Source organism: Bos grunniens, chromosome 5 (assembly GCF_055505025.1).
Source record: "Bos grunniens cultivar Pamir isolate PY7600 chromosome 5, Bosgru_T2T1.0, whole genome shotgun sequence".
Lineage (NCBI taxonomy): Eukaryota > Metazoa > Chordata > Mammalia > Artiodactyla > Bovidae > Bos > Bos grunniens.
The window spans coordinates 30,187,692-30,200,920 of record NC_141169.1 but is presented as its reverse complement, the minus strand read 5'-3'; the positions used below and the strand labels follow the sequence as shown (position 1 = coordinate 30,200,920).

The 13,229-nt window shown below is 37.7% G+C and overlaps 1 protein-coding gene across 9 annotated transcripts in view; it reads left to right on the top strand.

Moving 5' to 3' along the window:
- The window catches only part of LARP4 (La ribonucleoprotein 4), a 71,663-nt gene that overhangs the window by 26,990 nt on the left and 31,444 nt on the right, over window positions 1-13,229 (top strand). For all 9 annotated transcript variants that reach the window (XM_086399460.1, XM_086399457.1, XM_086399459.1 and 6 more), the window contains 3 exons: window positions 139-214; window positions 5,783-5,919; window positions 7,408-7,511. In XM_086399460.1, the coding sequence (XP_086255586.1) occupies window positions 139-214; window positions 5,783-5,919; window positions 7,408-7,511 (317 nt within the window). The remainder of the gene's footprint in view (window positions 1-138; window positions 215-5,782; window positions 5,920-7,407; window positions 7,512-13,229) is intronic.

Genomic DNA, 13,229 nt, shown 5'->3' with positions numbered 1-13,229 from the left:
CTAAAAAAGTAAAAAAAAAAAGTTTTCTGGTGATTTTAATTTGTGCATACTTCGTGGCTTATTCTTAAAACAATATGTAGAGTTTACTACCTGTGGTAATTAGGTGTTAACTTTTTCTCTCTTGTTTTCTACCATCAGGGGAAAGCAACTCAGCAATTTCTACAGAAGAACTAAAAGAGTGTTTAAAGAAACAATTAGAATTCTGTTTCTCACGGTACACTATCATTTTTTAATTAACATTCTCTTCTTTTGAATTGTTTGATTATGTAAAATACCAATGAAATATTAGACTGGTACAAATATAATTGGTTTCAGACCATGAATTTTAAATCATTATAGCAAGACTCAAACACATGTTTATTAATCAAAATAGGACCCATTACAGTCAACACATTTTTGCCAACGAGAATTAAGTTTATTTAGTCCTGTAGTGTAAAAATTTGTGCTTCAGTATTTGACAAACTCTTGGAAAGCATCTTCTGCTTCCTGCTGGTTGTAGAAGCATTTTCGCTGCAAAAAGTTGTCTAGATGCTTGAAGAAGTGGTAGTGAGTTGGCGAGAATCAGGTGAACGTGGTGGATGAGGCAAAACTTTGTAGCCCATTTCGTTCAACTTTTTAAGGGTTGGTTGTGCAATGTGCAGTCAGGTGTTGTGGAAAAGAATTGGGCCCTTTCTGTTGACTAGTGCTGGCTGCAGGAATTTTGCAGTTTTGGTTCATCTCATAGATTTACTGAGCATATTTCTCAGATGTAATGGTTTCACTGGGGTTCAGAAAGCTGTAGTGGATCAGACTGGCAGCAGACAATGAAACAGTGATCATGACTTTTTTAGTGCAAGTTTGGTGCTGCTTTTTGGTCCAGCCACTGAGCTGGTGATCGCCAGTTGTCATATAAAATCCACTTTTCATCACATGTTGCAATCTGATCGAGAAATAATTCATTGTTGTCTACACTAAGAGAAGATGACCCTTCGAAATGACGATTATTTTGATTTTTGGTCAGCTCACGAGGCACCCACTTACTGAGGTTTTTCACCTATCCAATTTGCTTCAAGTGCTGAATGGCTGTAGAATGGTCAATGTTGAGTTCTTTGGCAACTTTCTTGTGTAGTTGTAAGAGGATCAGCTTCGATGATTGCTGTCAGTTGGTCATTGTCAACTTCAGATGGCCAGCCGTTGCCCTCCTTGTCTTCAAGGCTCTCTTCTTCATTGCCAAACTTTGTGAACCACCATTGTACTGTACGTTCATTGGCAGTTCCTAGGCCAAATGTGTTGTTGATGTTGCGAGTTGTCTCCACTGCTTTACAACCCATTTTGAACCCAAGAAAATCTCTCGAGTTTGCATTTTGTCTAACATCATTTCCATAGTCTAAAATAAATCTAAAATACACAGCAAATAAAAAGTCATTAGCAAGAAACATGCATTAAAATGATGTATAACATAACCACATTTAAGAATGTGTTCCAGTATCAAATGGCGGAGTTCAACAGTGTAAAACCACAGTTACTTTTGCACCAACCTAATAGAATGGAAAATGGGTTTTTTAATTTCCTTTGGTAATGTATTTTGGTATCATTCTGCAGTATATTTCTTAACTAGATTTAAAGATGTAGTCTCCAATCGAATATGTAAAGGATCTATTCTCAGTAGAAAAAATAATGAAATTTCAGTTGGATATTTTTCCTATAATCATATTCATTTTTAGGGTTCTTAAGTTATCTCTTAATTATAGTTGTAGTAGTTTGCTCTTACAACGTTTGATCATGGAGTTCTTTTTTTAATAAGATGACTTAATAAGATTGTTTGATAAGACGGGTATGGAATTTTTTTTTTTATTTATAAGGGTATAGAATTTATATTACCAATTATTTCTTAGAAAAGGCAAACATTTTAAGATGTCTTGTTTACAGATAAGAATTCAGAATTATGTAGGTATATTTATAGCTTAGATGTATAAAATTTCAATTCGTAGAACTTCCCCTTCCAGAAGAGATAGAAGTTGGATATGCTTGCAGTGTAATGTCTTCTGTTTTTCAGAGGAGGACTAGTAAACCAGTTTTTTAAGCTAGCAACCTGGATTTTGTTAGACTTGTTTATTTCTTTATATAGAATACATATTGACTTGGGTTTAATTGATTCATCTTGAATATCTCCCTTTTCTTCTCCTTTTTATTCTTTGCCTGGGTAGTCTAGTATAGGGCCCTAGTTCTATAAAAGACCTGTGGCTTTTCTCTAGTCATTTGCGCCTGTGATGCAATTCATTTTGTGTAACATACTTACCGTAGTTATTTTAAAATCTTTGCCTACTAACTGGATCATTTGTTTGTTTGCCTATATTTCTTGAGTTTTTTTTCCTCTTAATTCTCTATTCATAACTTCTTACTTTTTGCATGTCTTACGCATTTTGATTATAATTTGGACACTACATATGCTGGCCACACCATATAAAAAGAAACTAGAAGCTGCAAGTGCCATAATTTTTCTCTCTAGACAAGGTTTGAGCTTTCTTCTGGTTGGCAGTAGCAGATTGATTTCTTTAATCTAGTCAGGAATTGAGCTGAGTCAGGGCTGAACAGCCATTTTAAATCAACTCGATCTACCTCTGATTTATCTCTGTTCTTTTGTCATGACCCTCTTAGGCTTTTGATTTGGAAACGCAGTTTTCTGTTTCAGGACTGATAAGAGTCCTGAAACACCAAGGGAGATTTAGTTCCATTGTTCAGAGGTTTGAGATGAGCTCTTTAGCCTCTTATTTTGTACAGCTTCAAAATTTGGCAGATGTCTTATCAAGAAGACCTATCTTAGGTTTGATGCAAGGTTCCTTCTTCCACTGGGACTGCCACAGGACCATAAAGATTCTACTCTGCTTTTTCAGCCTGGCTCCCAGCCTCCCATTTCCTCCTTAGAACTCAATAAATCTCATATGGAGGAAAATTAGCTGTGTGTTGGAGGCTCCTAACCCTAACCCTGTGCAAATGCCTGAGATAGAGCCCTGCTAGTTTCCTTCTGGTCCAGGATCTGCACATACCCTCGGAAAAGAAACATCATCTTCTTGGAATTTCATTTTGTCCCTGTAGCTTCCACAGCTCTCCTTATCACCAAAAACATGACTTTTTGGTAATCTACCCAAGCTTTTTTAGTTGTTGCAACATGAGCTGTAGCTTATCATGATCTGCCACATGCTACTCAGAACTATGAAACAGTACAAACTGGCTGGGCATTTAAGATTTATAGCTCAGCAAACTTGCCACTGAGACATACTAGATTTAGTCATGAACATATTAGGTATTAGGTCTTATCTCTTCATGGCAAATAGATGGGGGGAAAGTGAAAACTGTCAGATTTCATTTTCTTGGGCTCCAAAATCAATGCAGATGGTGACTACATTCATGAAATTAGAAGACGCTTGCTCCTTGGAAGAAGAGCTGTAACAAATCCAGATAGTGTATTAAAAAGCAGAGACATCATTTTGCTGAGAGTGGTCTGAAAAAGCTATGGTTTTTCCAGTAGTCGTGTATGTATGTGAGAGTTGGACCATAAAGAAGGCTGAGCAGTGAAGAATTGATGCTTTTGAACTGGTGCTGAAGAAGACTCTTGAGAATCCCTTGGATAGCAAGGAGATCAAACCAGTCTTTCCTAAAGGCAATCAACACTGAACATTTCATTGGAAGGACTGGTGCTGAAGCTCCAATACTTTGGCCACCTGATCGGAAGAGCCGATTCATTGGAAAAGACGCTGATGCTGGGAAAGATTGAGGGCAAGAGGAGAAGGGGACGACAGAGGATGAGATGGTTGGATGGCATCACTGACTCAGAGGACATGAGTTTGAGGAAATTCTGGGAGATAGTGAAGGACAGGGAAGACTGGAGTGCTGCAGTTCGTGGAGTCACAGAGTCAGACACAACTGAGCGACTGAACAATATTAGGTATTAGTCGTAATCCTAGATGTTATATATCTATTATTTGACATAACTTCTGACAAGGTACGGTTTCTTTAAGGGTGTGCCATTCTGTTTTATAAGAATAGACCTGCTGAAAGTCTCAGTCGATTTAGAATGCAGTCTTTTAGTTGTACTCATGTTTATAGTAGTCTTGTTTTCAGGTTCTTAAGGAATAAGACAGTATGTTCTAATGTCCTTTCTTTTGTGCTGAAGTGAATTTGTCACTGTTATCCTCTGTATTCTTTTCCCCCCCAAGACAAATAACCGCTGTTTGTTGACAGTTATAACCTTAAAGTAATTAATACTCTATTTTAGTATAATTTTTAATATATTAATTTTATTCAATAATAAATTTAAATGATTTATTTAATATTTATTAATAAAATTTTAATGTTTATTTGATTATGTTGGTTTGTGTGTGTCTTTGTTGCTGCACATGGACTTTCCCTAGTTGTGGCAGGTGGGGGCTACTCTTTGTTGCAGTGCGTGGCTTTCCCATTGTGGTGCCTTCTTGTTGCGAAGCACAGGCTCTGGAGCACATGCTTCAGTAGTGACAGCACTCGGGCTCAGTAGTTGTGGTTCCGTGGGCTTAGTTGCTCCACAGCATGTGGGATCTTTGCAGACCAGGGATCGAACCCATGTCCCCTGCATTAGCAAGCATATTCTTATCCACTGTACCACCAGGGAAGTCCAATTTTAGTATAATTTGAATGTAAAGGCTTTGACCCTACTCTTTGCCAGGCACTAAGTCTTCCCAGGTGTCATTAGTGGTGAAAGAACCCGAATGCCAATGTGGGAGACATAATAGAAGCAGATTCGATCCCTGGGTTGGGAAGATCCCCTGGAGGAAGGCTTGCCAACCCACTCTAGTATTCTTGCCTGGAGAATCCCCTTGGACAGAGGAGCCTGGTGGGCTGCAGTCCAAACAGTTGTAAAGAGTAGGCTTCCTTGCTAGCTCAGCTGGTAAAGAATCTGCCTGCAGTGCAGGAGACCCCAGTTCGATTCCTGGGTCAGGAAGATCCCCTGGAGAAGGGATAGGCTACTCACTGCAGTATTCTTGGGCTTCCCTGGTGGCCCTGATGGTAAAGAATTCACCTGCAATGTGGAATGGATAAAAGTAGAGCTGAGTAAGCAAGGGAGGAGTTGAAACAGGAGTGCTTGGGTGGTTTTAGTTTTAAATAGGGTGGTTATTGAGACAATTTTTAAGCAAAGATTTCTAGCTATAACCATACTGTTCCAAAGTTTTGATGTAAATTATAAGGCAATTTGATTCTCCTTCAGTTTGTTGTTAAACAGGATTTTATGTGTAAGATAGTGTGTGTTTTCCTTTTTAAAAAATGTTTGAGACAGAATCTTTTGTCTTAATTTAAAATGATTTAAATTTGTTATTTTAGCTTTATTATTTAAATTTAAAAGTCAAATGTGCCTATTGAAAATGAAAAACATTAAAAAATTTAAAATCCCTCATGATCCAACTCATGGCTTACACTATATTCTCCATATACATGTTCTGACATCAGTGATAAAGTATGATGATGGAACAAAACTGTATGTAATGTTTTGTGATACACTTTAAGCCTTTTTGCATATCAGTATAATTTGATAAACTCCCTTGTTCAAAACTGTTGGACCCAGTATATTTAGGGATCCAGAAACTTGCCAGAAGTTGTTAAAATGTATTTGTTGCATATTATGTATTTTCATAGTTTACCTTGTTATTTCTGATGGCATAATTTTGTTTTCCTAGATTTAGTGATAAAAGTAAATAAGGCGTCTCTTTTCTTTAGGTGCTTTTTAAAGTTTGTTTGCTTTATAGGACTGTACTTCTCTTATTCCTTTCAGAGAAAATTTGTCAAAGGATCTTTACCTGATATCTCAAATGGACAGTGATCAGTTCGTCCCAATTTGGACAGTTGCTAACATGGAAGAAATTAAAAAACTGACCACAGACCCTGATCTAATTCTTGAAGTTTTGAGATGTATGTAAATCATACCTTTTACTTTACTTTTAAAACAAAAAATTAAATATTCCTTTGATTTCTGATCGTATAGGAAATTGTTTTTAACTCCATGTTTTTTGTTATACTGTGCTAATAATTTTTCTGTTTTTATTGACTGATACATACCTATATCAGTTCTGTACCTTGGTTGTTCATCTTGATACCCATTTACTCATTTAATTATAGGTAATTAAACCTCAGTTTTTTTGGCTGTTAAAATGCTTTATGTATTGTTATCCCACCCTCTAAAGCAATGTGTTTCTTGAACAACAGTAAGAAGTAAACTTCATGGCATAACCTGATATACACACTACATATACAGAACTGAAATGTTAATTATGTAGATTAGTACTGAATGCTTGAAATGAGTTCATTTCTTTTATTCTGAATTTGTTTTTACAACCTGTTAGAGAGTTGCGACCTCCAGTTTAACAAACGCTGCTCTAAAGTTTGGTAAAGAGTTTATATTTTTAGATTGAGGTTTAAGAATTTTTGGTGATAATTGTGTCTTACATCAGCATTTCTTGGTAACCTCTCTCGTATGGGTTTTGTTAACTACTTGAGTAAAGACAGATCTTCACTTTTATATGAAATTTGTTTGAGATGTTTAAAAGTTAAGTACAAAAAGTCCAATAATAGTTTTACATAGGAGTAGGTATTTCCATTCTCAGAGGAATAAAGATATTTATTAAATCTCTGATCGATTGGAAAGATACTTTCTTAAAATGACCCAGTCTTGTCAACATTTAAAGAATTGGCCAAGAGACAGAATTTCGTACCACCAAGGGCTGAAACCTAGGATTTATAAACAAGCCTTCTTCCTTAACAACTGCTTTTATTCTCTCTACTTGCCTGTGCAGGGAGATGTGGAATATTAGGAGGTATTAGAAATAAAAGTTTTGCCTTGTGGTACTACCTTTATTCAGTATTACTCAAAAGCAGCATCTAAAAGGTGGCTTCTGGGTCTCTGTAGTAGTAAGTAAGAGTAAATATGTTAAAATCCCAGAAAGTTTGTAATGATTTCTATATAATTCTTGGTTTCAAGTGCTTCTCAGACTTGAAGAAGAATTTCTTCACATGTCACAGCTTGTTACACTTACCAGAGTAGTGTTTGGCTAGTGTAGGTACGTTGATTTTACTTAAATTCAGTAATTGTATATAGGGAAATACCTTATGAGAAATAATTACCGAGTACTCTGTGAAGGCTTCTTTTCAACTCCAACTCTGTGCCAAGTGACAGAGCAAGTATTCTGAATATTCATTCAGTGATTAACATTGGATGGTGTTCTTTGCATATCAATCTCAAGGTATTTTATTGTGACTGTAATCTTTGAATCTACCACTTAATTTTTTAAAAATATTAGCCTCTGCTGATTGATTTAGTTGGAAGTTGAAATGAATAGTTTTTTAATAGAATTATAGTATCGCTATTTTTCACTTCTGAATGAAATTTTTTTTAAATTTCAGCTTCTCCCATGGTGCAAGTTGATGAGAAGGGTGAGAAAGTGAGACCAAGTCATAAGCGTTGTATTGTGATTCTTAGAGAGATTCCTGAAACAACACCAATAGAGGTAAATCATTAGCGTTGTTTAAGCTAAATATTCTTTACTGTTTAAATTGGAGGAGGTAAACAAGCAAGGTTTGTCACTGTTGTCATGTCAATTACTTTGAATAGGGTAAACATTGATGTGCTTTGTAAATTCTGAAATACTGAAAGAATGGCACACAGGGAGGAAAATGATCCAATTCTGTGTTCTTAGAAGGCTAAATTTGACTATTGTAGTGATACTGATTCTCTATTAATTTAATTGAATGCCAATTTAAATAGGCTGTTTTGGAGCTTGATGATTAAACTGAAAGGATTAACTTAGGACTTAAAAATTTGAGTAAGGATTAATGATTTAGGACTGGTTAGCATTCCAGTGTTCTTACCTGGAGAATCCCAGGGACGGGGGAGCCTGGTGGGCTGCCGTCTATGGGGTCGCACAGCGTCGGACACGACTGAAGCGACTTAGCAGCAGCAGCAGCAAAATAATAAAACAAAGCTGCAATCATAAAGATAGTATGGTACAGGTAGAAGGGTAAAATAATATTTTAATGAGACAATAAATCCAGAAATGGGGAGTTACCTGGTGGCCTCGTGGTTAGTATTCAGGGCTTTCATTGCCGTGAGCTGGGTTCAATCTCTGGTTGGGGAACTGAGGTCCTGCAAACCATGTAGCTCAATGAAATGAAATGAATTTAAATAAAAATTGAAATAAAATTTTAAAAGCATTCAATAGGTGTTCTGTTTTTGAAAAATCCAGAAATAGATCCTTTGATGTAACAACATAGTATAATAACATTTATTTAATAATCAGATTTTACCAACTCTTACGTACTATAGTTATTTAAAGCCTAAGGTTTTTTGTTTTGATTTACAAATAAACTGAGCCTTGGAATGGTTAGATAACACATGGACTGTTTTAAGTTACAGAGTCTGGATTCAAACTTAATCTTCTGTTTCCAAAACCCATGTTGTTTAAGCCATGGAGCCTCACATTGAGTTGTCATGTTAAGGATAGAGATGAGGAGGGTTAATCAGTAACTGATATGGTAATTGATTAACCATTTTAAAAAGAATTTTTAGACCCTTGTCACCTATTTGACACATAAGTAGTTAATCTTTTTGCCTGGAGTCATTCAGTATTAAATTTCCAAAAGGATGATTTCCTAAACTTAGAAGCAGTGAGAGAAATTAGAAAAGAAACTGTCACTAGATAGATCTTGGATTTTAAATTATTAATTATATGTCAGAAGTAACAAATTGAATGGAAAATTGCAGAAAGGAAGAATATTTGTAATATTAAGAAAAAATTTCAAGGGTATGAGCCAGAAACTGCCCAGATTTGAATTCCAGCATTTTTATTTACTAGCTCTGTGACCTGGGGTAAGTTACTTAATCTCTTTTTGTGATTGCCATAGTTTTCTCATCTGTTAAATGGAATAATGCATGGGTGCTGTGTCACTCCCCACTGCAGTACTCTTGCCTGGAAAATCCATGCACGGAGGAGCCTGGTGGGCTGCAGTCCATGGGGTCACTAAGAGTCAGACACGACTGAGCGACTTCACTTTCACTTTTCACTTTCATGCATTGGAGAAGGAAATGGCAACCCACTCCAGTGTTCTTGCCTGGAGAATCCCAGGGACGGCGGAGCCTGGTGGGCTGCCGTCTATGGGGTTGCACAGAGTCGGACACGACTGAAGCGACTTAGCAGCAGCAGCAGCAGCAACAGCAGCAGCCACTGTGTCAGTTTGGTCCTGTCCAACTCTTTGCCACTCTATGGATGGTAGCCTGCCAGGCTCCTCTGTCCATGGGATTCTACAGGAAAAATAATGGAGTGGGTAGCCATTCCCTTCTCTAGGGAATCTTCTGTTTCCTGCATTGGCAGGCACATTCTTTACCACTAGTGCCACCTGAGAAGCCCAAATGGGATAATTTGTTGTTGTTCAGTCGCTCAGTCGTGGCTGACTCTTTGCTACCCCATGGACAGCAAGCAGCATGCCAGGCTTCCCTGTCCTTCACCATCTCCCAGAGCTTCTTCAGATTCATGTCCTTTGAGTTTGTGATGCCATCCAACCATCTTGTCCTCTGTCGTCCCCTTTTCCTCCTGCTATCAGTCATTCCCAGCATCAGAGTCTTTTCCAATGAGTCGGCTCTTTGCATCAGCTGGCCAGAGTATTGAATCTTCAGCTTCAGCATCAGTCCTGCCAATGAATATTCAGGACTGATTTCCCTTAGGATTGACTGGTTTGATCTTGCATTCCAAGGGACTCTCAAGAGTCTTCTCCAACACCACAGTTCAAAAGCATCAATTCTTCGGTGCTCAGCTTTCTTTATGGTCCAATTCTCATATCTGTACATGACTACTGGAAAACAATAGCTTTGACTGTATGGACCTTTGTTGGCAAAGTAATGTCTCTGGTTTTTAATACGTTGTCTAGGTTTGTCACTGGAGAAGGCACTGGCACCCCACTCCAGTCCTCTTGCCTGGAAAATCCCATGGACAGAGGAGCCTGGTAGGCTGCGGTCCATGGGGTCACTAAGAGTCGGATACGACTGAGCGTCTTCACTTTCACTTTTCACTTTCCTGCATTGGAGAAGGAAATGCAACCCACTCCAGTGTTCTTGCCTGGAGAATCCCAGGGACGGGGGAGCCTGGTGGGCTGCCGTCTATGGGGTCGCACAGAGTCAGACACGACTGAAGCGACTTAGCAGCAGCAGCAGGTTTGTCACAGTTTTTCTTCCAAGGAGCAAACACCTTTTAATTTCATGGCTGCAGTCACCATCCACAGTAATTTTGGAGCCCACGAAAATAAAGTCTGTCACTGTTTCCATTGTTCCCCATCTATTTGCCATGAAGTGATGGAACTGGATGCTTTGATCTTCATCTTTTGAATGTTGAATTTTAAGCCAGCTTTTGCACTCTCATCTTTCACCTTCACCAGGAGGCTCTTTAGTTCCTCTTCACTTTCTTCCATAAGGGTGATGCCATCTGCATATCTGAAGTTATTGATATTTCTCCTGGCAATCTTGATTCCAGCTTGTGCTTCATCCAGCCAGACGTTTTGCATAATGTACTCTGCATGTAAGTTAAATAATCAGGGTGACATTATATAGCCTTGATGTACTCCTTTTCCAGTTTGGAACCAATCCATTGTTCCATATCCAGTTCTAACTGTTGCTTCTTGTTCTGCAGACAGATTTCTCAGAAGGCAGGTAAGGTAGTCTGGAATTCCCACCTCTTTAAGAATTTTGCAGTTTGTTGTGATCCACACAGTCAAAGGCTTCAGTGTAGTCATTAAAGCAGAAGTAGATGTTTTTCTTGAATTCTCTTGCTTTTCCTGTGATCCACCTAATGTTGGCAATTTGATCTCTGGTTTCTCTGCCTTTTTTAAATCCAACTTGTACATCCGGAAGTTTCTCAGTTCACATACTGTTGAAGCCTAGCTTGAAGGATTTTGAGCATTACCTTTCTAGCATGTAAAATTAGGGTGCAGTTATGCAGTGGTTTGAACATTCTTTGGCATTGCTGTTCTTTGGGATTGGAATGAAAAGTGACCTTTTGCAATCATGTGGTCATTGCTGAGTTTTCAAATTTGCTGGGATATTGAGTGCAGCACTTTGGCAGCATCTTTTAGGATTTGAAATAGTTCAGCTGGAATTCCATCACCTCCACTAGCTTTGTTCATAGTGATGCTTCCTAAGGCTCAAACTTCACACTCCAGGATGTCTGGCTGTAGGTGAGTGATCACATCATCAGGGTTATCCAGGTCATTAAGATCTGTTTTGTATAGTTCTGTATATTCTGGCCACCTCTTAATATCTTCTGCTTTTATTAAGTCCATACCATTTCTGTCCTTTATTGTGCCCATCTTTGCAGGAAATGTTCCCTTGGTATCTCTGATTTTCTTAAAGAGATCTCTAGTCTTCCCCATTCTATTGTTTTCCTCTACTTCTTTTCATTGTTCACTTAGGAAGGCTTTCTTATCTCTCTTTGCTATTCTTTGAAACTCTGCATTCAGAGTTCCAAGTGGGATAGTAGTAACGAATGAAATTGTGAGAATTGAGTTATTATATAAAGAGCTTTGAGCAATACTTGGTACATTAGCCATTGTTATTATTTCTGTAGTTACTATAACTCATATTCTGCACACATAGAGTGCTTATACAGATGAAAAACAGCCGATAAAAGAAAGAAAGCAACACACTATTCATTAAAAAAAAAAAAAAGTAAAGGAAGTACAGATGACTAAAATAGCCAGAGAGGGTTGATCTTGGCAATAGTCTCTAAAATTCAAATTAAATTGAGGCGATTTGGATGGTGACCTGAAAGACTGCTATCAGGTAGAATAAATTTTGATTCGTTTATATCCAGACTTCTTATACTTGGGAAAGTAAATCTATGAATATTATTCTTTCTAAAGAATAATAAAAGGATAAAAATAATAGATTATATTAAGATTTAACTAAATTCATTATACTATTTAAAGGAACTGGAAATATCTGAAGAGTATTGATAGAGTTTTGAAGGTAGAAATCAATGGGTGGCAGTCTAATAAAATCTGTCACCGCTTCCACTTTTTCTCCATCTGTTTGCCATGAAGTGATGGGACTGGATGCCATTATCTTAGTTTTTTGAATGTTGAATTTTAAGCCAGCTTTTTCAGTCTCCTCTTTCACCTTCATCAACAGGATCTTTAGTTCCTCTTTACTTTCTTCCAGTAGAGTGGTATCATCTGCATATCTGAGGTTGTTTATAATTCTCCTGGCAATCTTCCATTCAAAGGCTTTAGCGTAGTCAATGAAGCAAAAGTAGATGTTTTTCTGGAATTCCCTTGCTTTCTCTATGATCCAGTGTATGTTGTCAGTTCCATGGGGTTCCTCTTCCTTTTCTAAATCCAACTTGTACATCTAGAAGTTCTCAGTTCATATACGCTGAAGCCTAGCTTAAAGGATTTTGAGTATAACCTTACTAGCACACAAAATGAGCACAATTGTATGGTAGTTTGTACATACTTTGACACTGACCTTCTTTGAGATTGGAATGAAAACTGACCTTTTCCAGTCCTGTGGCCAGTGCTGAGTTTTCCAACTTTGTTGACTTATTGAGTGCAGCACTTTAGCAGCAGCATCTTTTAGGATTTGAAATAGCTCAGCTTGAATTCCAGCACCTTCACTAGCCTTATTTGTAGTAATGCTTCCTAAGGCCAACTTGACTTCATATCCCAGGATATCAGACTCTAGGTGAGAGTGACCAGACCGTTGTGGTTATTATCTTCATTAAGACCTTTGTTGTATAGTTCTGTGTATTCTTGTCACCTCTTTTTAATCTCTCTTACTTCTGTTAGATCCTTACCATTTCTGTCCTTTATCATGCCCGTCCTTTCATGAAATGTTCTTTTATATCTCCAGTTTCCTTGAAGAGATCTCTAGTCTTTCCCATTCTATTGTTTTCCTCTACTTCTTTGCACTGTTAACTTAAGGCCTTCTTATCTCTGCTTTCTATTCTCTGAAACTCTGTGTTCAGTTGGGTGGGTTTCCCTTTCTCTCTTGATTTTTGCTTCTATTCTTGGGCTCCAAAATCACTGCAGATGGTGACTGCAGCCATGAAATTAAAAGACGCTTACTCCTTGGAAGAAAAGTTATGACCAACCTAGACAGCATATTCAAAAGCAGAGACGTTACTTTGCCAACAAAGGCCTGTCTAGTCAAAGCTATGGTTTTTCCAGTAGTCATGTACGGATGT